General features: G+C 60.9%; 1 protein-coding gene across 1 annotated transcript; it reads right to left on the reverse strand.

Annotated features, from left to right (window-relative positions):
- Positions 1-544: 544 nt before the first annotated feature.
- Positions 545-26606, reverse strand: PPP1R37 (protein phosphatase 1 regulatory subunit 37). Its single transcript, XM_075537995.1, has 13 exons — positions 26086-26606; positions 6265-6362; positions 5719-5764; positions 5533-5633; positions 4737-4856; positions 4280-4430; positions 4037-4192; positions 3163-3275; positions 2298-2439; positions 2042-2208; positions 1208-1931; positions 988-1078; positions 545-895 (listed from the first exon to the last, which is right to left on the reverse strand). The coding sequence occupies exons 1-12, from the start codon at positions 26285-26287 to the stop codon at positions 996-998; spliced, it is 2103 nt and encodes a 700-aa protein (XP_075394110.1). The 5' UTR covers positions 26288-26606; the 3' UTR covers positions 545-895; positions 988-995.
- Between the last annotated feature and the right edge of the window lie 553 nt (positions 26607-27159).

Raw genomic sequence — 27159 nt, forward strand, 5'->3', positions numbered from 1 at the left:
CTGAACTGAGCAAGCTCAGGCCCCTCCCTCCTAGTCCTGCTCAACCCCCCACTGGTTGTCCTCCCTTGAGGGTCTAGGAGGTGTTACTGCACCCCAAGGAATGAGCTCAGAGGGGAACTACTTGGGGAGGACCTGCCAGAGCGGGGGCAGCAGGTACCCCTGGCCTTCATCTCCAACTCCCAGTTTCCTCTGGGAGCACAGTCAGGCGGCCAGGCCTGAGGTCCAAGGCCAACAGACGACAGGCAGACGGTGAACCCAGGTCTGGTTTATTAGAAAAGGTGTGAACAGAGGTGCACCAACAGGAGCAGTCTCTCCCCCGCCCCCGCCCCCCCCTGGACCTCCCCCTCCCCCCACCCCTGGCTGTAGTGCCTCTTGGGGGCGCAGCCTCTGGCGGCCTGGGCAGTAGGGTCCCCAGACCCCTGGGTGCCCCCCGCCCCAGCTCCCTGATAGATTTATTGCACTTAAGAAAACAAAGCTCTGATCCGCTGCCCCCGTCCCCCACCCACCCCCACCCGCCCTAGCCGGGCTCCACTCCTCGAGTGCCACCACCGCCCGCCCTTCCTCCTGCCTGGCCGTGGAGGCTGTACCACCCCGCCGGCAAGCCTGCCAGAACCAGCCCCCACCCCACCCCCAAGGGCTGGCGGCGGCGGGAAGGCCCTCGGCTGCCTCCTCCTGGTCCTCCTGTCCGTCCCAGCCCAGAGTCTCAGAGGCTGGATTCATAAATAGAAGTGCTTATGTTGGGGGCCTGCCGCTCCTGCCCCGTAGTGTGGCTATGGAGGGGGGTGGTCCCTGGCGCGGCCCCCCTGGCATCCTGGGCCTCAGGAAGGCTGAGGGGAGACGAGCAGGTCCCAGGACTTGGGCTTCAGCTCATTGAAGACCGATCGGAAAAAAGGAACTGGAGAAGGGGGCGAGTGCAATAGGAACAGGTGAGTGGGGTCAAGGGGTTGAAGGGGTCTGGGCCTGGGGTCCCCGAGGCCCCTCCCTCACCTAAAGTGTCACAGTGTCTCCGGCCCGGATTCCTGGCTGGCTTCCAGCAGCAGCTCCTCCAGCTCCCTCTCATCCTTGGAGCAGCTCAGTTCTACAGAGACAGGTGGCTCCTGAGGGACCCAGGGGTGACCCTTCTCGGGCCTGCACCCACCCAGCCCCCACTTCAGCTCAGAAGCTGACCCCCACCCCACCACCACCACCACCAAACCCTGCTGCTCACCGTGCTCCAGGCCACAGCTGCCCGCCTTGGCCTCAAGCCCTGGGGGCAGTTCAGAGGGCAGGGCCAAGGCGAACTCGGGCTTGAGGCCATTAGGCAGGGGTGGCCCTGACTGAGGTGGCTCGGGCTGTGGCAGAGGCTCTGCTGCTTCCGGGTCCTGGGTGCTGTAGGCCTCAGCTGGTGGGGAGGCAGGCGGGGAAGGTGGGGACAGCGGGGAAGGTGGGGACAGCGCGGAAGTTGGGGACAGGGCGGGGAGGGCGGGCGGTGCTAGCCTCTCAGGTGGACTCTCCACTCGAGTCACCACGAACACCTTGTGGCCCCGGCCAGGGCTGGACACAGAAATGCGCTGTTCCTTGGGGGTGGAGGGGCTGCCTGAGGGGGTCCTGTCCCCAGGGTCTGAGGAGTCCGTGGGGGGCACCAGGATGGGGCAGGGGGCGGAGGAGCTCTGGTCACTGTTGGCCTTGTCCTGCTCCTCATCCTCCGAGTCCGAGTCCGGGTCGGGGTTGGGCCCAGGCTCAGGGGCTCCGTTCTCCCGTGCCTCGGTGGCCGGCTCAGGGTCAGGCTGGGGCTCGGTGACAGAGATCTCAGGCATGGAGGCGGACAGCTGCAGCCGCTGCTCCTGCTCCTGCTCCTGTTCCTCCCGCTCGCGCGCCAGCACGAAGTTGCGCTTGCAGCCGGTCTGGACCTCGGCCAGCAGGGCCTTCTGTGTCTCAATGAAGCTCTTCACCTGAGGGCCAGGGGGAGGATGGCCTGGCTAGGGTCTGGCTGCCCCCACGGCGGGCAGGCAGCTCGGGGCGTGCTCCCCACCCGCCTCCCATCGCAGTGGAGCCCGCTCACCGCCTCCTTCTTGGGCTCCCGGTCCAGGTCCAGGCGTAGCAGGGAGTGGTTCACCTTGAGGGCCAAGGACAGCGCCATGAGCCCTCCTGTCTTGATCTCGTTCTCCCGCAGGTCCAGTCTCAGGAGGCGGGGGCTCTCGGCAATGAACTCCGCCACCGCCACCGCGCCTGGGAGGGGGACCGCAGGGGCTGGCCACGGGCCCCACACCTGGCCAGCCGCCCCAGCCCACCCACGGGCGCCCCGCCCCGCCCCTCACCTTCACAGGTGAGCTTGGTGGAGGCCAGGCCCAGGCGCAGCACGCTGCGGTTGCTGATCAGGCCGTTCTTGAGATTGCGCACACCCTCGTTCCCGATGGGGTTGTGGCCCAGGTTCAGCGTCTCCAGGCTCTGAGTGTGTGGCTGGGGGAGAGCCAGGACTATGTTGGGGGATGCCCAGGGGACCTAAAGGCCCAGAAGAACTCGGGGAAGAATCAGAACAAGAGGCAAACACCTGGGCCAGGCCTGGGGTGTTGTGGGTCCCTGCCCACTTTAGGTGTGGCCACTGTGTGTGCTACACAATCCCAGTTCCCCGGGGCCATGCGCTCAGTCCCGGGTGTGCCTGGCTCCGAGGAGTGAGTATGATCCTGGGTTCCAGCTGGGAGTGTGTGGGGGGCAGGGGGAGGCTGGTGTCAGCACAGTAAGCAGCTTTTCAACAGACTGGCAGGCTCTAACTCACACAGAACCTCTCCACCTGGGAACGTACCCCCACAGGAGACTGCAGATCTGGGCAGCTAAAGAACAGACTCATGGGGCTGGTGAAGGTGGGGGTGGTGTCGGGGTGGGGGTCTCCCTGAGATTATGGCCCCAAGGGCCCTTCAAGCTCCCCAAACCCTGAACCTGAACTAAGGCTTGGGGTCACCTCGGAGCTACACTGCGAGCAGGCTCAAAGGGAGCCACCACAGTGTGGCGCTGCTCTAAAGGTCACTTCACGGAGCCCAATGGGTCACCGACGGCCTTCAAGCCAAGATGAGAAGACAAAGGGCAGCGGGACCCATGAGCAGGGCCGCCCGGGGTGCGGGCCATGAGGGGGCCAAATGCCACACCAGTGCTCGCTGACCAGAACTGGCCGTGGGAGCCGCTCACCAGCGTCATGCCCAGGAAGGCCATGCCCGTGTGCGTGAGCTGGTTGTTCCACAGCACCAAAGTTGCCAGCCCTTTCCGCTGCTCCTTGAGGCCCTCGCAGATGTAGGCCAGACCTGGGGAGATTGGAGGGAGGGAGGTCTCATGCCAGGGCGCATGTGGAGCTCAGTCTGGAGCTTCACACAGGGACACTGAGGCATGGGAACCACACTGAGGTGTGACACATGGCCTTGCTCAGACCCTCCTGTGGCTCCATCCAGCAGCCTCCAGGTACCAGCCCTGCTGTCCTGCTCGCCACCTTGGGCCTGAGGCACATAGGGCTCCCCGGGTCCCTGGCCAGGAAGCTGCCTCCCTGGGTACCTGGCCTTCTTTGCCAGCTTTGGCTCAAATGCCTGGTCTCCCTCCGCCTACCCACCCTGGTCAAGCACCAGTCCAGCTTCCCGCCCCATCTCTGCTGTGCTGTGTGCACCACAAACTCCAGAGCGCAGGCATGTGCTGGGAGGACGGGAGAGTCCCCCGATACTGAGGGTCAGCTGGCCCTGCAGCACCTGCTGTTGCCTGGGTGACATGTGCATCATGCAGGCCTGGCCACCGGGGACTCACTGGCTTCCCAGGCCCTCGCAATGACAGGGCTCACAGGCCCGTCCCCTCATTCACTATCCACACACCCCTCCACCACCCTCACTTGTCCTACCACAGGACCACTGCCAAGCTCTTCCCAGGGGCTTGTCCTCTGCTGGGGGGTGGAGGGCCGGCCCAGCCTGCACGGGTTATGATGTGTTAACTATCCCTTCAACTCTTCCCCTCTTCCTCCAGGAGGCCCTCTTGAGCCCCAGCCCATGCTCACCGCTGCCTGGGGCAGGGCGCCAGCACCCACCTGAGTCAAGCACATGGTTGTTGCGCAGGTCCAGCGTATGCAGGGAGCAGTTGAACTTGAGCAAGTTGCCCAGCTGGGCTGAGTCCTGCAGGCCATTCAGCTTGTTGTCGGCCAGGTACAACTCCCGCAGGTTCATGTTCATCTTCAGTGCTGTGGCTGCAAGGAAGCAGCAGTGACAGGCTGGCCACCCCTCCCCTGGCCATCCAGGTCCCAGTCCCCAGGGCTGCAGCTTCCTGGGCTCACCAAGCAGCATGAGGGGCCGCCCTGACAGGCTGGCGTTCTCCAGGTGCAGCACGGCCAGGCTGCTGCGGATGCGCAGGGCGCGGGCCACAAAGGGTGCGGAGTGGTCCAGCAGGGGCGTGTTGCGGGCATCCAGGTACTGCAGGCAGCTTGTCTGGGGACAGGGTACGGGGGCTGGGTCAGGCTTAGCCCCAGCCTGCCCTGCCCGGGGTCCCGCTTCGTGTCCCAGAGGTCATGGTCAGCAGGTGTCCTCTGGTTGTATGGTGGGGATGCCAGGTGGCATGGGGAAGGCCACAGGCGGTGGTGTGCAAGGAGCCCTCTCCTCTCTGGCACCTCCATTGTGTGAAGTGAGGACAAGGGAGGGCCTGGTGGGACGGGCACCCTTCTTGGCACAGGGGAGGCAAACTCCGCTCTCTCCCAATTCCTACTAGTTGGTGGCCGGGGTCCAAGGGCAGCCCACCTTGCGCATCATGTGGGCGGCAGCCTGCCAGCCTCGGGTGCCAATGTGCTTGTTGAAGGAGATGTTGAGGTGAGTGGCCGACTCGTAGTACTCGATCATGTCAAAGAGGGCTGAGGCTCCCTGTGGGCAATGGCCGGAGCTCAGCCTCTGCTCACGCTGCCCCAGGGAGCCTGCGCCTGAGCCCAGGGGCCAACAGTTGAGGGATCATGGGGTCGGGGAGAAGCATAGGGATGGACAGAAAGTATCCCCCGGATGTGTGGCTGATATACCCAGGCCTAGCCACACCTCGGCACAATGCTGCTGGGACCTCCGGGTCATGGGAAACCAGTCTTTTTTGTCACCTGCCACCCAGCAAGGTCCTGTACCTGATCAGACCAGGCCTCTGCTGTCCTGGGCCCCCTGATTTCCTCTAATTCCAGCCAGAGACCCTGGACTCCTGGCCACCTTAAAACTTGGGAGGCAGGAACACTGGGGCCTGACATGGGAGGCTACTCTGGGGTATTGCTCCAGCACCCCTATAGGCTGATGGGCTCCCAGTCCTCCTGCAGGACAGGACGCTGTCCCTGGGTGATGGGCTCCCAGTCCCTACTCTCTCCTTTGTTCAAAAGTGCTTCCAGCTCCAGGGGGCTTCTAGGGGTTCCCTCATCCACTCTGATCACACTGATGTCCCTCCACTGTAACCTTCAAGAGGCCCTGTCGCACCCTCAATCCCCTATCCAAGGAGGCTGCCTCCTCCTGCCAGCGCCACCCCACCCCCAGCCTCATGGCCCCAGAGGCTCCCGAGTGGGCAGCTCACGTCCTCATCCAGGTTCGTCTGCTCCAGGTCCACGACCTTGAACTGCAGCCTCTTGAAGACCTCCTCCAGGGCCTCGCAGGCCTTGTAGTCCAGCTTCTCACCTGGGGCAGACAGAGCAGCCGTGGACTAAGGTGTGCAGGCACATGCACACCTGCTCACCAGGGCCGGCCCTGCCCACACACACACCTTTCAGGTCCAGACAGTCGATGCGGTGCCCGAGGTCCGAGAACTCCTGGGGAGAGCAGTCAGCTATGAGGACAGGAAGACCCCCCCAGGGCCCGACAGTGGCCAACCCAGGCCCACACTGCCACCCCTTGCCTACTTGGGGCCCCTCAGCTTGAAGGGAAGCAGTGCTCGGGGAAGCGAGGGTCTAAACCAAGGCTAAACCCCAGGACTGGGACATGAGCGGGGACGGGTGCCTATGCCCCTGGCTGCCACATTGAGGGCCTGGCAGCACCTCTTCCGGGAGCCCCACAGAAATCTAACCCAGGTGCTAGGGGAAGAAGGCCCGGGGACAAGCAAGCGGAGAACGCAGCAGGAAGGCAGGCACGGAGGCAGCGTGCAGCATCGGAGAGGCAGGCTGCAGGTGTGCCAGGCCCTGCTCAGTAACAACGGGCGATGCCTGTACAAAGGCAGAGGGCTGACACACCAGGAAGTCCACCCAGGGGCTCCAGGGCAGGAGAGGGAAAAGGCTTTGCTTTTCTTTATGGCTGGGCCACCACGTTGCCCCACCTGGAGCTGCCGGAGGAGCTTGGGGATCTGCCGGCAATTCAGCTTCTGGCAGGCCTGCTTGTAGGCACCGACAACCTCGTCCACGGTCACGTTCTGGGCTGTGGACACGGAGGACCACTGTGAATCTCTGCCACTCACCAGCCTCTCACCTGAGCCCTACCCTCTGCCCACCACAGTTGCCCATCAGGACCGGCTACTGTGTGCAAGGCAGGGTCTCCGACACCCACTTCACACCACCCTCTCCTGCCGCCGAGCCCTTTTCACATGGCACACGGCACCGTGACCCTTGGGGCTGCTGGTCACCAGGAATCCCCATACACTTCGCCCCCGCCAGGCCCAGCAAGCGGGTGCAGGGTGTCATTTATGCTACATGGAAGTGCACGTCCCCGACCACCAAGGAGGAAGCACCCTGCCCCAGGCCCAGGGATCCTGCTGTCTCAGTGACACCCCCAAATGGCCTCTCTGGAGGGGCTGTCACTCAGGTGCCCAGTTCCCAAGCACCCCAACACCCGGGCCCGGGGACACCAACGCCAGGACGCCCCAGAGAGGCAGCAGCCTCCAGAATAAATGAAGGGTTGCAAAGCGAGCGGAGGAGCCACTGGCCTGGAGGCGGGGACAGCTGTGCAGTGGAGGAGGAGGCTGCTAGCTGCCTTTGCCGGGCTTTACTTAAAGCTCTGCCCCGGTGGCCAACTGCTCCCCTCTGCGAGTTCCCGGCCTGCCTGGGCCCTCTGCACTGCCGGTCCTGCATAGCAGCCCCACGGTGGGATGTGGCCCAGCTGGCAGGTTAGCAGTGCTCACAGTCTGGAGTGGTCAGAGGCGGGCTGCGGGCTGGGGAAGGATGGCTGGGCTGGGCAGGGCAGGCAGTCGCAGGTCTTGATAGCCCTTCCAGCCCACCCCCGCCTACTGCCCCTACAGCTAGGGGTGCAGGCCTGCCTTCAGCCATCCTCTGGGGCACCCTATCTTCTCAGCCACCACCCCACATCCCGGGGAGGAGGTGGAGGAGCAGCAGAGCACCTCCCCTGCTTTAAGGGGCCATCTGGAGGGGGGAGCAATAGCCCATGCTGCCCACCCCCTCTTGCAGCCCCAGAGGGGTCCTCTGATGGAAGTCTCCACTCTGGGTGCCCCATTCCCACTCCAGAGACGAACACTAGGCAGCCCATGAGAACTGGGCCTCAGAAACGGGTTAAGTTCACTGACCCTTAAGGGGCCTTGAACCTGAATGAGCAAAGCCTGCCCGGCCCACTCCCTAGAGATTTCCAGTCCTCCTTAGGAAGGTAGGCAATGAAAGTGGGGGCACAGAGACAGAGTCAGCAGACACTGGGGCTTTGGCACCATAACACATCTCAGCAGGTGACAGTGACTGGGGACCGCCCACGCTCTTGAAAGCAGCCTGCCGCAGGGGAGTGGGTTCTGACTTGCAGTGGCCACCCTTCGAGCATAGCGAACTGCTCTGGGCGTTTCCCAGACTGTGACTCTCTGCTGCAGCAGACAGCCTCATCTCCCCACATAGCAGCCAAGCACTCAAACCACGGCACCACCAAGGCTCCTTGCTGTCAGTGACCCGAAGCAAGCCCACGGCCATTCCAAGGCTGTAAATCTTATGACAGGACCAGAAGACAGCCTCGTCTTTCTCCGATGCCTCCCTCACGGCGCCACCTGGGCTTCCGTGGGCTAAGGAAGAGTAGACACCAGACCTACAGGTGCAGAGACATTTTGCCAACTTCTCACTCCTGGGACCCCATTTCATTTTCTGCTTTTCACAAGGATCTGCCTGGGAAAGGCCCCCAGGGGTACCGGCTGCCAGAGGGGTGCACTGGAAAGACAGAAGCTTCAATAAAGTGCCTGGGCTGAGGCTGAAGCCTCCCTAGTGGCACGATGGGTTAAGCAGCAGGGCTAGCCGTCCAGTCTTGGAAACCCCCCAGGACAGTGGCAGTGACCAGAGTGTACTGAGGACAACCCCCATGCTCCATGTCAGTGCTCATCTCCGTGACCAGCTGGAGGAGGGGCACAACTACACCCACTTCCGGACTCTGGAGCAGCAGCCCTGGCTCAGGAGGGCACGCCATTTGCCAGGACGTGGCTGCACAGAGCCTCTGGAGCCAGAGCTGGGCTCGTGCTCAGATATGACCAGCCTGGGGCAGCGCAGCTCTGGTGAGACTGGGGGGAGGGTAAGTGCTGTGTGCCAGCTGGCAGGTACGTCTCCCCAGTTACCTGGGGGGGGGTGGACAGTGGTGCAAATGTCTCCTGGAGAATAAACAGCTTCTCTGCCTCCTGCCCCTCCCCAGCCCTGACAAAGGGACAGGAGACACCCAACACCAGGCATCAGGTGGCAGGCACCTCTGAGAGAGCAGGGGCGGCGGTGACTCAGGCCTCGCCTGGACGCCTGATGCTGGTGGGCGACAGCCAGCCATCCACGTGGGAGCCGCACAGCAGGAAGCTGCGGTGCTGGGAGGGGAGATGCTCTGGGGCCCACACGCTCAGGGCCAGCCTCAGGCTGCAGCTGAAGGGGCTACAGTGGGTTCCCTTGGGTGGTGGGCAGTAGTGGGGAGTCCTGACAGGCCCAGAGGCAGGCAATGCTGAGACCTATACTGATACCAAACTGACAGCCCTGCCTGCTGGCCCCAGTGTCCACCGCATTCAATGGGGATGAAGGTGCATCCAGCCCTCAGAAACCCAGACCAAGGAGGTGGGCCACAGATGTTGAGACCTCACCGCCCCCCCCACCCTCCGGCCCACCGCCAGGTGACTCTGACGACCCCAGCCCGAGAACAGCCACCTGTCACAAGGCAGGAGCTGTGCCATGTGGATGAGGGGCCAAACTGGGACACAGCTCTGCCTGAGGTGGGCCACCGGCACTAAGAGCAGAGAGGGCATTTGTACCCTGAAGAAGGGGGGTCCTTGGGAGATTTGGGGAGGAGGGGCATGGACAACACAAAAGTCAGCAGAGAGGAAACAGAACTGAAGTTAGAAGAACTCACCCCACAGAAGGGCTGTTCCCCATAATAGGGAGGTTAGGGGTGATGCGCTCCTGGAAGCACCCTCCCCTCGGCGGTGGCAGGCGGGTTCCCATTCCAGCAGGGAACCAGCAGCCGTGGTTCCCTGCACACTGGGCACCCACCACCCTAGGAAGTGGCCTACTTTCAGGGCTTCCAATGGGTTCATCCCTGTTCAGTGGTGTGCCAGGAAGTGTAACCAGACGAGACTGAATTTTCTATGAACCGCGCGTGTCTGGGAACGCAACCTGGATCGGAAAAACATCACTGGTCCAATATCCTGCTAGAAACCTCATCTCCTTAGGAAATGAGGGCAGCGTGCACACTGCCCAGTCGCCGCCCGCTGCCGTACAGGAAGGGCCTCGGAAGCCCGACAGGGCAGCCCTACTCCATCACACAGGATGGCTGGGAGCAGCATGACAGCAAGCTTGGGTGTTGGGTTGTTACCAGCGTTCCAACATTTTTCTTAAAGGGACAGAGTCAACACTTCAGACTTCACAGGACTACTCCGGGCTTCTGCTGCACTGACCCAGATCTGTGCAGCGAAAGCGGCCACGGGGCAGGTGCACAAATGAGCGTGGGGATGTTCCAGTCAAACTTCACTTACACGGTGACAATCTCAGGATTCTATCTTCCTATGAGGTTGCTGCTGCTTTGTCTTTTTTAAATGAGAGTGGGTGAGCTACTTAAGGTTTATTGTGCCAACCTGGCCGAAAAACACATGTGGGATCAATTGACGGACGGAGAGATAAACGACTCCACAGCTTTGCCTTTCCAGTTCTCGGGTCTCTTGCTTTCTTATGGTCGGACCAGGGTGCACTGCATTAGGCAATTCCCAGCTTCAGCTGGCAAGGCTCACTTCCTGCAGGACATCCTTGAGAAGAGCCACATGGACCTACCCCGATGTAGCCCTGGGTGCTGGAGCAGCCGCATAAGACCGCTCGCTGCCAGCGCTGAGATGCTTACATGCTCACTGATTCAGCTTTCCTCCTGCAGATGGCACCATTGTGTGTGTCTTGTGAGATGGAAGAGGACTTTGTGGATCGGTGTTGAACATATGGGCTTGGGCAGCACTTTGTTAGGATGCTTTCTTAATGTAACCTTACCCTTTATATAAAACTTTCTGTTATACATACGAGTTTCTGTGGATTTGTTTCTCTAATGCACCCAGACTAAAACAGTGCGCTTCAATCTCAAGTAATTTACTGGGTCCTGATAAAGTCGGCATCTTAAAAGCAGGAAAAAAAAACATGAGTTACACAACCAGGTGGCCAGCAGAGGCTGCAGTTGGCCATGGCCACGGGCCACTTTGGGAAGGGTGTCTGAGGACCCAGGCAGCAACAGTCTCCAGGAGGCAGGGGCGGAGGGAGAATCTGGTTTCCGGCGGCGTCCATCCCGCACTGGCAGTCGCCGCACAGAGTGAACGTCCGCGAGAGCAGCACACTTTGTAACAAGAAAGCCAACGCTCAGGCCGACTCCTCACACCACCACCTGGCACCTTCCCCTGGGCCCAGTGGGCACAGAGCCATAGCCACTTTGCTCCCCATTGGCTACATGTCAGGCCCTTGGCCCCTCACAGAGAGTCCCAGGAATGCTGGCTGCAGTCTCAGCCACCATGCTCCCCACCCACCACCCCAGCTGACAGATGGGATGGGGTGCCAAAGCTTGTAGCTGGAGAGGTGTATGGGCAGGCCTGGCTCGGGCCTGGCAGAGGCTCCAGGGCCTTCTTGCACCCAGTCCTTCCTCTACTCAGTGTCACTCCTCTCTGAGGGGAGCGCTTCCACCCCCCAGGCCCCACTTCTCACGCTGACGTGAAGGCCCGCCCCCTGGGAAGGAGCGCCTGGGTGACTGGGGGCACTGACAGGCGGGAGGGAACTGGGACCCAAGTACCCCTTGGTGACCTCACTCAGAGGGTTTTCAGACACCAGCCCTGTGCTCTGAATGACTACCCACACCCCTAAGTGCCCTGCCAGACACACACAGGCTTTGCTGTTTGCTGCTGGTTTGTCATGTGAAGAGGGAGGTTTTCAGCTGTGTATTTGGATCTGTCCCTAAGCTACAAACCCAATGGTGCCCCGCTTGCCTGTCTGGCGACATCCTCCCTTTCTGGGTCTGTGACAAAGGCTACTGACACAGACAGGTGCTGCCCACGCAGGCCCACAGAGGTGGGAAGCCACCTGTCCCAGAGCTGCACGGGAGCCCAGCACATTTCCTGCCCAGCTCCGCCACCCTCACCCCTGGCCGGGGGAGGTCAATGTCCCCTACCCCACGTTAGCACCTGGGTCTCTCTGCCCACGGCACCAGGAGGATGTCCAGGCACATTCCCCAAGATGGGAACAGATGGGACACAAACGCCTTTACACTGAGACCCTCTCCTCCACCTCCCAGTCTCCAGTGGAAGCCCATCTCACCACACCCATCCCAAATGTAAACACATTCGCCTGTGACACCCCCCCCACCCCCAACCGTGGGGACTCAGCCTGCAGACAAAATCCACCCAGCACTCACCACTAGGGGGCAGGCTGGCGAGCTGAGGCATCCACCTCCCAGAGGGTGAGGAGGCACCATTCACGAGTGCTGCTCACGCGCAGTGTAGAGAGCGGGGAAGCTGACCTCCCAGCCAGGAGCCCGCCAAGCCAGAGCCCAGGGAAGCCGAGCTTGGCTCAGTCACTGTGTGAGGGGCCAGCCCCAGCCCCAGCCCAGCCAGTGCTCAGTGGTCATGCTCTGGGTCTAGATGATAGCAATAGAAGGCGCCACTATGGTTGAAAAGTTTACAGACCCATGACAGCTCTCTAGAATGTCTCACAGAACACAGAAGGGGTCCAGGAAGAGGTGGGATTGGGACGGAGACAGAGACAGGCACTAAGTCCTGAGCTGGGGCACAGGTCTCCCAGGGCTACTGTGTCTGTCTGCCCAGAGCTGAGATGGGAGGGATTCTGACGGCACTCTGCCCCTGGCCCCTGGTCCTGAGGGTGGAGGGAGCAGGAGGGCCAGCTGCATGCTGAAGGAGGCTGTCAGAGGACGGACCGCAGAGAGGCCCCATGCCCTGTACTCATACTCTTCTCCCCCAAGGCAGCCCTTGCCCCAGGTGGACTGTGAACTGAGGCCCAGGGAGGCGCGGGAGGGAGAGGCAGCGGGCCCAGGTTGGCGAGGCCCACCCCCGGAGAGAAGCATCACGACTCAGGGAGCTGGTGTTGCAGCTCACAGGCAGCCGGACACAAGGAGGCGGCTTCTATCACCACGGAGCACTGGCCTCCGTAGCCAGACTGGTGAGGGAACCTGCCGAATCCAGTGAGAGAGGCAGTGGGCTGGCTGGTGGCATAGGCCTGCCCTGCCTGAGCCCCGACTCCCAACCTTCCCAGCAGCCAGACCCCACACGAACCCTGCTAAAGAAGCACGTGTGTGGTTACAGAGAGCATGCCAAACAAAGCTTTCCCAGTCCCAGGGGCAGACTGAGTGAAGCAGGTCACCCCGGGCCTCCCCCCACAGTCCCCTCCTTATGGAGCCCTCTCCATCAGGTTTCCAAAGCTGTAGCAAAATGACTGCCAAACCTTTCTCCTTACCCACTGTCCCCCCAGGGCTCCTCGCCCTGTGCTAGGCAGCGTAATTCCATGCCTTACTGTTGTTACAGGTGAACATGCCCATGGCACGTCACTCGCACCCCCTCTCCCCGCACCCCTGGCCCAGGCAGCACCTGCAGGGGAAGGAAGCTGCCCGGGCCCAGAACTCACACGGGAAAGCTGGGATTCAGGGCTCTGCACCTCGCTCCTACCTGTGAACACCCTAGTTCTGGGGTGAGTACAGGCATAGGACACACAGGAGTGACCAGCATGTCACACTAGCTGAGGGCTTTCTGCAGGGCATGTGGGAGGGGGCACCTTGGTGGTCTCCATAGGGACACAGCGATGTGGGGCTGCTGGCAACTCTCCCACCCTGTGATGGGGTGGCCCCCTCCCTAGAAAGTGCAGAGCCCTGTCCAGTTGTGGGGGTGGGGATGGCGCAGTGATGCTCAGTCCCATTCGAGCCTGCATGACTGGACTGTGTCCGGAGCTTGGACAGAGGCCCTGGGCGGGACAGGCCAGACCGGGCAGGCTGGCCAGGCTTGTTTGATGAGACCCAAGGGCACCGAAGGGTGTGAAGGAAAAGAACAAGAGGCCTACTTCCTGCCAGCTTCACAGCCCCCCGAAGCCCCCAGGAGCTCCACCTGCCCCAAGGTAGTACTGGACCCTGACAGGGGCGCCGACCCCAACCCTCACTGGGCACGGCTCTCAGTGCGCCCTGTCAAGGACCCTCACGCAGAAAGTGGAGCTTATCAGATGGAGACCCACAGGGTGCGGCCCGAGCAGGACAGTGCTCCCCCCATCTCTGCGCCACCACAAGCAGGCCACAGTGTGGCTGCAGCAGCTTGCTGACCTGGCCCTTTGAGGCGGTTCACTTACAGATGTTTGCATGTAATGCTTCCAACCCCCAAAGACCAATGAAGGGCAAACACTAAAAGTGCTGAAGAGAACGAAATCTGACACGTAAAGGAATGTGTGCGGGACACCCAGTCTCCATCAGAAGTGACGCTAGGGAGGTGTGCCGGAGCAGAGCCTGTCCCAGTTGAGGACCCTCTGGCGGCTGACCTGAGGTCTGAGCCTGCAGGGGGTGGGGAGGGATGGCCACGAGAGCCAACCAACCAGAGGCTGCCCCACCTGTCCCTGGCCACCCGGCTGGGCAGAGCTGGTCCCGTACGCTCGTATGCCCTTGGACAAATATGTACCCAGGCTGGTGGCTGCGGGCACAGAGCTGAGGGCTGGGAGCTGGCAGTCCAAGTGGCTAGGGAAGCACCCTCCCCTGTGAGGTTCAGGTGGGGGATAGTGTCAGGAGATTTGGGGCACAGGGACAATGGAAACATAAGCCAGGGCTGGCTGTGCCCTCCCCACTCAGAGGTGGCACTGGGGACCAGGTAGTGCCTGCTCCTCCATCCCTATCTGTGCATGGGGTGCGGGATTGTGGAGAAATCTCATAGACAGAGCCAACTCTGTGCCCTGGGCCTTCAGCAGGTGTCTGGTCACTGTGAGGAGGGTAACACTAGCAAGTCAGGAGGTTGCCTTCCCTGTGCCGTGGGGAGACAGTTCTAAACCTGGCAGGGTAGAGTGTAGACAGCCAAGAGGTGCAGGAAGGTACTGGGTCCCGAGCCTGCACACAGTGGCTGCCATGCCCTGGTCACCTGCTGCCCCAGTCATTCACCCCATACAGCCTGTGGTCGCCACTCTGGCCTCCATGACACCAGCTTTGTGTTTTCCACAGGTGTTTGTGGTGAGAACCTACTCTCCTCGCCTCACCTTTGCAAGGGCACTCTCAGCCCTCCCAGCCCCACCAGGCCCAGCACCTCAGCAGAAAGAAAGGATGCAGGAGGCAGCAGTGACTCCCCTCCTCTGCGACCCAGACACCCTGGCAAAGTGCAGGACTGGCTGGGTGAGTTCAGGAGTCCTGCTCTCCCTCCTCATGGGCACCTACCTCATGGGCAAGCAACTCAGTGGTGACCCAACAGGCCGCCACCTCCCACCACCTTGAGAGCACCTGCGTGGCCACCTTCACACAGGGACCACAGCGGTGGGGACGCGGCTCCACAAGGATAGGGCCTGGGATCTGGTGGGGAAAGAGGCTGGTGAGTGCACGAGGGCCGGCCGGGTGGAAGGAGGGAGAAGCACTTTGGAAAGGGCAGCTCTGGGCTAGCACAGGGGCCTTGTGCATCAGCCTCCACCAGCAGTGCCGCACGAGTCATCGGCCCAGAGACACCCCAGCTCCGGGCCCATGTGGCCGGTCGGAGAACAGGCACAAGGGGCTGCACACACGTGTGAAGGCAGCTGCCCAAGGGACCACCAAGGCAAGGTCACAGATGGCACACTCCAGAGCTTATGTACCTCCCGTCCCCTTTCCAGAAAGAAAGAAAAAAGACTCACTCCGTGTCAGCCTGGCCATTAAAAACCTTTGTACCACAGCAACTCGTCCGGGGCGAAGCGTGAGGAAGTACCTGCTTCGGGCCAGGGCACCCCACCACCACAGAGGGTGAGGGTGAGGGTGGGGGCGGGCGATGTTCCCACACTGGGACAGTGCTCCAGAGCCTCCCATGAGGACATGGTAGAACAGCCAGAGAAAAGGCAAGACCCTCCCCCACACCCCACTCTCGAGGCTGAGCCAGATGAGAGCGGAAAAGCCCGCTGTCACCGGCCGATGCCCACGCCCAGCGACCACATGGGACAGTGCAGCTCTGCCCGAGGGTCTCCAAGGCGGCAACTCCTTGGGAACAGCTTGCCTCCTCTCCCACAGAGTGGCAGGGGACGCCACTAGGACTCTTTGGAATGACAGAGTGACCCCAGCACGCAGGGCAGCAGGGACAGCTGAGAGCCTGGTCGCCCACAGCGGTGTACGGGTCCTGACGTTAGGAGAGACAGAATTATTCTTCTCTGTAGGTCCTGTCACACCAGTAGGGTGGCTCACAGCGTGGGCGCCTCTCGGGAGCAGAAAGGCCAACTAAGGTCAGAATGTGCCCAAAGGCAGACAGAGGCCAGCACCACCAGTCACCCATGTCCAAGCAGGTGATTGTTTGGGCAGGGACAAGATGGTGGCCGTCCCCCCGCCAACACCCAGTGAGCTGTTTTGAGGCCACCAGCCTCAGGCTTCCATCAGGGTGGCAGATGGCCTTAGAGAATGTTGGGAGTCCATGTGAGTGGCTGCCTGGCCCAGTGAAGACTCCGGGAGTGGAGAGTGGGGGTCTGGTGGCCGTGGGGTCGTCCCCTCTTACCTCCTCCCCTTGGGAAGCAAGTGTCAGGGAGAACAGGTCCAAGAGGAAACCCAGAGGGCGGAGATGGAGGAGTCGTAAGACTCACTCAAGCTGAAGCCCCAAAGAGGGTCTCTTCAGTCGGGTTCCAAACACTGACCAGCTCGTGTCTTCTCCTGCCAGCCACTGGCCCAGGAGCCGGCAGAGAGCACAGGGCTGCCCATGGAGGAGGGGTGGGGGACAGGAGTGACGTGCAAACACACCAACGGCACCACACCCTCCCCTGCTAATGAGGGGACCTGACTCATAACAGCCCCGAACAGGGTCTCCAAAACTGTCCATCTTTACAGGACAGACAGTCTAACTTTTCTCTCATGGAACCCCTGACCGCAAGTGAGCAGCCCAGCACTTCACCCCCACGCTTCCCTCAGAGGGGCAGTTCTATCCCGTCCTCTAGGCCAGGGAGCCCTGGCAGGCAGAGGGAAGGGCCTGCACAGGCTCGGCTAGTGGTCCAGGGGAGGAGGGGGAGGTGCTAGGGTAGCACCTGCTCCAGCAGGGTCAGAAGGCTGGACACACCAGAGCCAGGCAGTCCCTTGAGGGTGCTCGGTATAGGGCCTTGGCTCCTGCTAACGCAGTAGTCGTGGAGACCGGGGACTGTGAAGTGAACTGTTCAAGGGCCAGCACGGGGCTGTAAAAGAGGGTGGTCTGATGCTTAGAAATAGTGACTGAGGTCAGGCTGCCAGGATACCTGTGGGGCCCAGCCCAGCCCTATAGCCTGAGCCCCACCTAAGCTGCACCTAATTGGGGGCCAGTGCTGTGTCCCCCTCCACCTTACGGTGCCTGGGCCTTTGCTCTACATCAGAACTCACTGCCATGGATTTGACTCTAGCTCATAGGACAGGGTCGAACTGCCCTGTGAGTCTTCAAGACTGTAACTCTTTGTGGGACTAGAAAACCTCACCTCATTCCCCTTTGCTATACAGACCCAGTGAAATAAGAAAGCAGATGGTGCATTCTAAGGAAAAGAGAGAGGTGTCCTATCTCCCGTATACACATTCCCCCTACTTTTCCAGCCCAGCAAATGACAAGTGAGGTGTCAGAAAGTGGGGTGGGGGCTGGGAAGCCACAAAATCAATCCCCAACCGGCAATGTGGAAATAGAGTCAAAAACAAACTAGCCCTAGAGCACAGACTGTAACTGTCCCTGGGGGCTTCTGACACAGTACCTCTTCATGAGAGCAGAAAAGCTCGTCTTTCTACCTCTAGGGGCAGGTGGTTTTGAACTGCTAACCTTGAGGTGAGCAACCTAATGCATAACCACTACGCCACCAAGACTTCCACAATGTCGAAGTAGTGCATTTGAATTACACCAGCTCAAGGAGGTCTAGCCCCTGCACGGTAAACCACTGTAGGCGTGACGCAGGCCCAGAGAACCTGTCTCGGTGGCCAGGAGAGTGGCACAGATGCAGCTTAGCACAATGGCCTCACCGGAGGGAGGGGCCTGGCAGCTCCGATGTGCACAGCAAGGCCTCCGACTCAGCACTGGCCAGGGCTGCTGAGCAGTCTGGGAAAGCAGGGGCACGTGAAAGGCTGCTGTACAGCACAGGGCGCGAGGCACCCAGCACAGCCACCACCAGCTCGCCAGACAGCCAGTAGAGCAGTGGTCTCAGCCTTCCTCATGCCACGACCCTTTGATACAGTTCCTCATGTTGTGGTGGCCCCCGCAAACATAAAATTGTCATAATACTGTAATTCTGCTACTGTTATGAATCGTCATATAAATAAATATCTGATATGCAAGATGTGTTTTCATTGTTACAAATTGAACATAATTAAAGCAGAGTGATTCATCACAAAACAATATGTCATTATACTTGTGAAATACTTATTTCTAATGACAAATCAATGAAATTTTGTCTGAAAGCATAGTGTAGCATGGGTAACAGTCTTCATGTCGGGTACTTGTTTGTGGGCGTATCTGCATGTGGGTGGACCCACCCGGGGACGGAGAGAAGAGCAGTGTCTCAGTTCCTAAGACCATCGGGAAACATGTGTTTTCCGATGGTCTTAGGCGACCCCTGTGAAAGGACCGTTCGACACCCCTACCCCCCACAAGGGGGCCAAGACCCACAGGTTGAGAAACACTGCAATATAGGATGGGCCGACAGCTGGGACCCAAACTGGGCAATGACGGGGTAGCCAGGACAGGGAGCCAAGAGACAAACTGGCCCCTCATCCTCCAGGGGTTGGGGTGAGAAAGGTGGGGCCCAGCCCTGCATTTCCATGATCTCACACATGGACATTATGCCCATTCCGGCTCAGGGCGCCTGTGGGATGGAGGAGGCCTGGCTAAGGGGCATGCCAGACAGCCCATCTGTGAGAGGAGCCAGCCTGATCGTGCTACTGCAGACAGACCTGCTGGTGGAGCTGCTTAACCCACTGTTCCACATGGGCTCCTGACAGAACAGTCACGTGACACAGCATGTAGGTGTGTATGGTAGCCACACAGACGCTTGGGACAGAAGCCCGGCCCCAACAAGGAGGCAGGCTCCCCTCGGGACTGAGAACTTTCTGGTCCTTCTGATCAGAGTGGAGAGAACTCGGCAGGAAGGGGGTTACCCTGGGTTATAAGACTGGAAAGAGAGGGATGGTGAGCAGCTGATGGCAGGTCACCCCGACACTCTCTACCTGCTCTGGTGACACCCTCTAAGTAGGTGGATGGAGAACCAGGTCACTGGGAGATGGGTAGATCAGTTACCTGGACCTTGGCTCTCGGCTCCTGGCTCCTGACCCTTGAGGAGCAGCAGTCCCGGGACCCTCAATAGCAGCTATGAGCTACACAGAGTGGTGGGGAGCCAGACACCAGCGGGAAAAATATAATCTCGCTGCACAGAAAGGGCAAGTGCCCTGGCCTACTGCCCACAGCATGCCAACAACAAAGACAGGCCTGCACACCCCCCATTCCACATGTGGGAGGGGCCTCCCCTCCTCCAGCCTCCTTCTGGCTCCAGTGTTCCCTTCCTTCCCAGGGGACATGAGGGCTCCTTCTCTCCCCAGGGCCCCTCTGTCCATGAGTACGGAGCCAGGCACAGTGCCACGCAACTTGGGCCCGGAGAATGCAAATGTTGAAACCCAATGCCCCCAGATCCAGGATGCCAACAGCCCAAGGGACATGAGAGCGAGTCCACAGGCCCCTGACCACCTGCTGGGGACCCATTAAAAGGGTCCAGAGGGAGGCACTTGCAGGTACTGGGGACAAGAGCCGGGACCAGTGGCCCAGATGCCAAGGTCCTCCTCAGGGACCTGGACCAGGACCTTGCTCTGCAGGATGGTAAGTGAGGGGGGCAGGGATAGGTGGCCAGGACTACAAAGGCTGTTGGTGTGTGTGTGCATAATATTCTGGATTTAAGGTGAAAGGCGTGGGATAGGAGTGTCACCAAGTGAGATGTGAGCGTGCCTTGGCTGCGATGTCAGGGGATGAAGGCCCTGCAGGGGCTGCTCTTCCTCACAAGGCACAAGCGCTGGCCCGGAGTGGATGATGAACGAGAGTGAGTGCCTGAACCAGTGACCAAGAGCGACACTCCGCCCCCCCCCCATGCCCCATGGTCCCTCAGGGAGCCGCTGGGCCCAGTGGGTGGAGATGGGTCCAAACAAATAGTGTGTGAGCGGTGCCAAGGGCCCCAGGGGAAAGCAGGAAGCGGGCCTGCCTGGGGACTCGGAGGCATCACCAAGGAAGGATGGGGGAAGAGGAGCAGGAGCTTGTGAGGCGGGCAGGCCAGCGTGGCAGAGGAGCGGCAGGTGGCGCTATCCTCTTGGGCAGGCGGCCCTGCCAGTCCAACCCCCAACCCTTACCCGACGTGGCCCTGGTGGCAGTGGCGCTCAGAGCTGACCAGGGTTCCAGAAAGTGTACTGTGAGCATCACCACCAGCCCCCCACAAGGTCACCTCCGGAGCCCCACTCCTGGGAAACCAAGAAGTTCAGCTGGGAAGGTGCTGTGCTTTGCAAAAAACACACACACACCAGGGGGTGGCCTCCAGAGGGGCCCTCCTGGGGGCCTTTCCCGTTTCCATCCGCACCAAACATGACTTCTCTCAATGGCGGCAGCTGGCTCAAGAGGCCGTGGCGGCCGAGAGACAGAAAGGTGGGTGTGAGCATGCCGTACCACCTGACCCCAACGGGCGGCAGGTAGCAGCCTCAAGAAGGTCCAGCCCAACCAGCTGGAAGGACAGTTCCAGTTCCAACCCAAACCCAACCAAGCTGCACTGGGCTCCTGCTGGGCCACTGCAAGCACTTCCATGGAGAACCCCCTGGGCATTCTCTGTGCCCCTCCATGGGGAGCGCCTGGAGAGGACTGCCCCCACAGAGCTTCCTTCCTGCCCATCAGACCCTGCCCCGGGAGAAGGAGCATGCATAACCGTGTCTACCATGTAGTCACCAAGCCCTTCCATGCCAGAGGCAGGCTGGCACCAAAACATCATCTGGGGAAGCACATGCCCACAGCCCGGGGGCTCTAGCCAAACACTGGCTCTGGTGGCCTGGCCCTCTACCAGGCCGTGTGCTGTGAAACAAGTCTGAGTCAACCCCCGCCACGCTGCCTGAGACCAGAACGGCAGTCCAGGGGTTCTCACTGACATGAGCCGGGCACAGGGCGGCCGAGGAGGCCCTGGGCACTCCTAAACCGGAGCGCTCCCCCAGAAGCTGCTCAGGGGCCACTGCCTGGCTGAGGGGCTGCTCAGTGTAGTTCTTTGGGGGCTGTTTCCGAACACTAACTGCACCCCGGCCAGCATGGGGTGTGCTTCTCGAGAGTTCCCCCCAGGAGCCAGCGCCTGCCTGTGGCTGCGCCTGTCCTGCACGACAGCATAAGTGAGAGGGCCAAGGGGAGTTTTGCCCACTACCAGCATGGAGACGGGTGTGAGAAAAATAAACACCTCACCCCTCTCCCAACAGTTGTTGGGTGCAGCCCGCCTGGGGGGGGGGGGGGGATAGCTAACGCAGCACTGTGCAGAGCTGCCAGCATGCAGCCGTCTGGTGTCTGCAGGGCCCCGCCTGCAGAGGATACCCTCCCACGAGGGCACTACCAACAACCCTGGCCACCACACCCCACCTGTCACCTCTTGGAAGGGCTGGGAGCAATGGTGTCTGGACCCCTGGTGCCCTTGCTGCCATGCCAGTTGACCTCTCAGGGTGGTGGTCAAGAGGGCTGATTTTGCGTTGGGCAGGTTGGTAGTTCGAAACCAGCAGCAACTCCACAGTTCCAGTCTCGGAAACCCACAGGGGTCACTGTGTGGAGTTTTCAGTCAGAGAGGTTGGGCAGCCACAGTCACCCAGCTGGTCCCACACCTGGCCAGGGGTGGGAATACTCATGTCCTGTCCTGGCAGTGGCCCCCGACGGAACCACCACCACACAGACACAGACACACCACCACCACCACCACCCACCCCAAGGCCTGCGTGCCCAGGGCAGAAACTCCAGCCAGAGGCAGCAGGGGGCCCAGTGGAAACCTGAGCAGCTGTGCCCTTCCTGCACCACCAGCGCCAGCACTGAGCAGCTGGCCCTCAGACGCCTGTTCCTGCCCTGGCAGGTGTGCACCTACCTGTCCGACCAGTTTCGGAACTCTATGTGCAGAGCAGGTGCCAAAGAACAAACAGCTCGGCCTGGCTACCCTCTGGGGCCTCCATGTGGGAACACCAAGGCCCTGTGCCATGCTCACTCCCCCTCAGCTCAGGAGGCAGAGACCCCTTGTGTGGGCAGCGCCTCTGCAGTGCTGCTGCCCCTGCATGTGAGGAGTTCCTGGTGGGCAGCCCTCCTCCATGCCCGACTCAAGCTGGAGGTCAGAAGTGGGAATGAGTCACCGAGGACTTTGGGGGGAGGGAGAATGGGTGCCCAGCCTGTGGCCCACGTCATGTGCTCTAGATCACAAGCTGCTGCTTTCAGGCCACCTCACAACCACACGCCTCTCCTCGGGAGGCTCTCTGAGGAGGAAGAGCAGCCTTGGGCTGGTCCTGTGGCACGATCTCTGTAAGCCTCCCTGGGACCAGAACAGCTAGCTGGCCACCCTCCTCCACCATACTCAGCAGTTCTACCCAGGTCACTTCCCCATCCAGGCACCTCCCTTAGACATGCTGGAGGCAGCAGGGAACCAGGAGGTAGATTCAGCCTCCCAAGCCACAGGGTCCAGCCAGCCCAGGGCCTTGCAGAGGCCACTCAGCCCAGGATGGTGGCGGAGCAGGCCTGGCCTCAGCCCTCCAGCCCTCGGGACTGACCACTCGTGCCCACAGGGGAAGCAGTGGGCAATGGGAGCCTCCACGTCTGTCTTCCCCTTCCCGAGTGGAAGGAGACACTGCTGCCAGGAAGGCAGGCCTACAGGGTAACCTGCACTAGGGATGGCAGGGACAGCCCCCCTGAGGCTGTGGGAGCCCCACCACTTCCCCACCTGGCGGAGGGCCTGATAGAGGCTCTCAGACTCAGGTAGACACCCCCATGACAACAGAGCTCCTCAAGCAGGGGCCGAACGAGCAGATCCCTGGCTGCCTTCTCCCTGCCATGGCACCTCCTCAGCCCGCGGCCAGGCACTTCTCGGGGAACCACCTCTCTTGCCTCCATTCACCAGCTCCCGTCACCCCTTAGCCTGTGGGGCCTTATCACCACAACAGACGTAGCAGCAACCCCTCCATCACCCATCCCCAGAAGACACCTGCCCCACACCCAGGCCCTTGAACAGATGGATCAATGCCAGCCCAACTCCCACCCAGTCCAGAGACCAACCAGTTCCCCACTGCCCCACCCTGCTTCAGCGCCCATGCCGGCCACCCCACCCCCCACCCTGGTCACAGGGCTACCAACTGCTCTAAGGCACCAGCAGGCCCTCCACCGAGACCCAAAGGTCATTGTCCAAGCTCTGCAGCGTCACCCATGACCCCCCACATCCTAGGTCCAAGGTTTCACAGCCCCTCTCCTCAGGGAGACACAGCAACTCCACTGGCCCACAGCCTGCTCTACTCCCCATGCCAGCTCCCCCCACCTCACAGTGACACCTCCTGGGGAAGCTGTAGCTAGTCCTCACTGCCTCAGCCTATAAACCATCACCACCCCCACCCCTACTGAGCAGGCCAGCCAGGCAGCCACTCCCAGGCCCCCTCCTGGGCAGACTCCACCCCAGCCTCCATCCATATCTACTGCTGCCATCCTGCCCAGCTCCCTCCCTGCCTCCTCACCCTGCCCTCAGCCCAGGGGGGCGAATCAGTCTGAAGATGGGAAATGCAAGTTGAAAAGGGCTCCTGCACACTCACAGTGACCCCATCGCTGTCAGCCAAGTGGAACTGTGCTCCATCTTGGGGCAAGTAGATGCTCAAGCACCTCGCTAATCGCCCTGGGCAGTGGGCCCCACCTGAATGCCAGCAGCTGCAGGTGACCGGAGGCCTGACCCACTGTGGGCGCTGACGAGGACCATCTCAGTCCTTACACAGGAGCCCCACCATCTGCGGCGGGAGTGGCCGGCTAAGAGGCACAGAGCAGGCAGGACTTCCTCCATGGGAGACAGCTGCGCACTGGCAGCTGCTCCCCTCCCAGGAGCCTGCAGACCAGAACCGCCCCTTCCCAACCTGGCCAAGCCTGCCCCCCCCCCCAGCCCTCTCCCTTCACACCATCTTCAGACCCCACACTTCCTCCCTCCAGCATCTTAAGCAGGTGGCCTTTTGACTTACTTACCTATGTTCCAATCTGTGTGACCCCACCCTGGGCCCCCAAACCGACACCCCCCCCCCAACTCTCCCTGTCCTGGAAACTTCTGAAAGCAGAAACACTCAGGCTCCAACTCCAGAACCAACCCTCTGCACCAAAAACAACAACAACACAAATTCGCTGCCATCGAGTCAACATTGACTCATAGCAACCCCATATAGAATGCAGAACTGCCTGTGAGTTTACAAGAGGACTAACTCGGGAGGGGAACAGAAAGGCCCATCTGTCTCCCCTCTGCGGCGGCGCCTACAACCACCCACACTGCCTTGATCCTAACAAGAAAGACAGCAGTCACCGCAGGTTTCTGTGTGCTCACCTGACCAGGCCCTGGTCATCCACTACCGTTTTTTAGGCCTTTCATGAACCTGGGGCACGGTGCGAGAACACGGAGGAGGAAAGAAACGGCGCTCACAAGGTGGGCAAGAGGCCCAGAGCCTCTGCCCCTGAGCACACCCCACTGGGCCTCTCCAGATCCCCTTTCTGCCCCAACCCCATGGACGGGATGCTGCACCGTGGCCAGAGTCAGGGCCCACTCTTCTCGCCCTTGCTCAGTGCCCCCAAGCGCTCCCCCCCATCTCAAATTGACCCCCTCTCCCCTCGGCCTCGAGCTAAAAAGACCTGTGGACTCTCCATGCCCGTTCTGCGATTACCCACCTTCCCTGACACTCAGGGCAGCTCCCTGTGTGTTCACGAACCCCCCACCTCCTCCACAAGCCCAAAGATGGGCAACTGCAGATCAAATGCTACAGGGCCTTACACAGTGGGTCAGCTCCCTCTCTTCCTGTGCTCTACTCCAGCGAGACCCTTTCCCTGGCACAGAAACGGATCCAACCCAGCTGTCCACTTGCTCCGTGTCCACCATCGTGCGGTGCCTTTCGGTCTCCCCAGCCCCACGGGCCCAACATGCTCCACCAGCCACCTTTTCGGTGCCAACACGGGCAGGTTTGCAGCCTGTGACCTTGCAGAAGCAGACCGCAACGCTTGTCTTCAGGGGCACTTATTAGTGGGTTCAAACCTCCAACCTTCAGGCTCATGGTGAGCCCTTAACCCTGCGCACCACCACCCAGGGGCTCCCCTCTTGATCTGATAATAGTCTCCAGCTCTTTCCAGGAATAAATGTAAGAAGAGGCCAGGCCCCTGAACAACCCACGTCTTTTTGCCCTGTCCTCAGAGAGGGCCTGCTGGGAGTTTTCTTCTTTTGAATACCAAGATCAAAGGCCTCTTCCAGCTCTCTAACACCACCCTCATCTTAAAAAACCAAACCAAACCAAAAACGTTTTGCCACTGAGTCAATATTGACTCACAGTTAGCCTACAGAACAGGGTAGAACTACCCCTGAGCTTCCAAGACTGTAAGGCTGAACATCCTGCCTTTCTCTGGAAAAGCTGCTTGTGGTTTTGAACTGTTGACCTTTCAGACTATGCCACGAGGGCTCTTAATAATGACCATCAACTCTGCTCCTTTCCTGGGCTTAAACTGAGACTCTAGCAGGGCCCTGGTGTGTTTTGTTTGTTTGTTTTGTTTTAAACGTTTTATTAGGGGCTCATACAACTCTTATCACAGTCCATACATATACATACATCTCCTGGTGTCTTAAGGAGCTAGCTACACTGAGCTGCCAACCTAGCACGGTGCGTAGTTTGCACCCACCAGCTGCTTAGCAGGAGAAAAGATGAGGCTGTCTGCTGCCGTAAAGATTTAAGTCTTGGAAATCCAAAAGGTTGTTTGTTTTAAACTCCGACGCTCTGTTTTTTTCCAACTTCAGGATTTGGGCCCTGGTGGCAATGGTGAGCATCCCACTGGGGTGCTAACCACAAGTTCGCAAGTTCGAACTCAGCAGCCCTTCTTTGGGGCAAGGATGAGGCTTTCTGGCCCCTTAAGAGATTTGCAGCTGCGGGAATCCACAGGGGCAGTTCTACTTTGTCCCTGAAAGATCGCTACGAGAGGGAATGGGCACGCAGGCGGTGAGTTTGAGATTTTCCGACACCCACAATCCAGCGTAATCCTTCTTCCTCCTCCAGCCAAGAGAATGACAAACATTTCCACCCGGGGCTGACCCAGGCGTGCTAGCACCTTCCTGCCATCCCCACCGGCCCGACTCAGCCATCACTGACCCTCTCCTCCTTCGTGACCACTCTTCGCTAGCCTTCGCAGGGGACCTGAACCCGGTATGTTTGACCTTCCAATCCTGTAAGCACCCTCTCCCCGACCCCCCACTTCAGCTTCGCTCGTCCTCGGGTGCAACTTAACGAGCTCCACCTGCGTGCCGAGCGCGGCACTGACCCCTCACGCCTCCCCGGTGCCCGCCCCCGCCGTAGCTACCGTGTCTCCACGGATCTTTGGGTTCCACCGCTCCGGACACGATATCCTCGTCGGACGGGAACGTGACGCGCTTGGCTGCAGCTTTGAGGCGACCGTCGGCCGGGGGCGATGGGGGGCTGGGGGACCGGGCCTCGGCAGGGGCCTCCTCCGCTTCGCCGTTCGCACCCGGCCCGGGCGGCGCCTCTTGCGGCGGGAGCTCCATCGCCGCCGCCGCCTCCTCCTCACGGGGGCCCCGGGGACATGCCCCGGGCCCCGGACTGGTCTCTCCGGGTCCGCCCGCCGTCCCGGGGCATGGGCTCCGCCGCTGCTTCAGGCGCCGCCTCCGTCCGCTCTCCCGGTCGTCGTAGTCGTCGCCGCCGCCGCCGCGAGCTCAAGCACAGCTGCCCATCCGCAGCCGCACTTTCGCCAAGCGCCGGGGGGCGGGAGGCGGGGGGGCTCGCCGTCTCCCGAGAGCGGCAGAAGGTCAGCGGAACGTCTTCGCCGGTAGGGCTGTTTCGCGCGTGAAGTGGAGGCGAACACAAAAAGAGCAGCCGGCCCCGGAGGAGAGAAACGTGAGCCGCGAATCTGCGGATCCGGAACGGCAGCGCGCGGGGGGTGGCGGGGGGCGGGGCGAGACGGACGCCGTCTCCCGGAGCAGCGCGCAGGCGCGGACCGAGCCCCGCCCCCGCCGAAGGCGGCGACGCGCGCGCAGCCGTCACGAGCCCAGTTGACGGAGAGCCGACGCGAGGTGACAGGAAGGAGACCCATCTGCTGCGTGAGTTTCGGCCAGCCGCTGAGGAAAGAGGCGAAAGGATGGGGGGCTTGGAAGGCGATCGAAACGGCGTGGGATGAAAAGACGATGGCTGCTGGCGGCGGGGGACCCAAGCCCGCCTGCTCGTCTCTCGCCTGTCCTCGGCAGCCTCGTCGGCATCCCTCCGTCCTTGAGGAACATTGCTGAAAACATCGCTTTTAATCCTGCTTTTGAGGCCGTGAAGGGTACCTTGTTCCTGGTGTCCAACTGTGAGAGTCCCAAAGGCGGGGCCAGTCGGCCACACAAAACATCAGCTGTCCCTAGTGACACTTGGTTGAAAACGC

Source organism: Tenrec ecaudatus, chromosome 18 (assembly GCF_050624435.1).
Source record: "Tenrec ecaudatus isolate mTenEca1 chromosome 18, mTenEca1.hap1, whole genome shotgun sequence".
Lineage (NCBI taxonomy): Eukaryota > Metazoa > Chordata > Mammalia > Afrosoricida > Tenrecidae > Tenrec > Tenrec ecaudatus.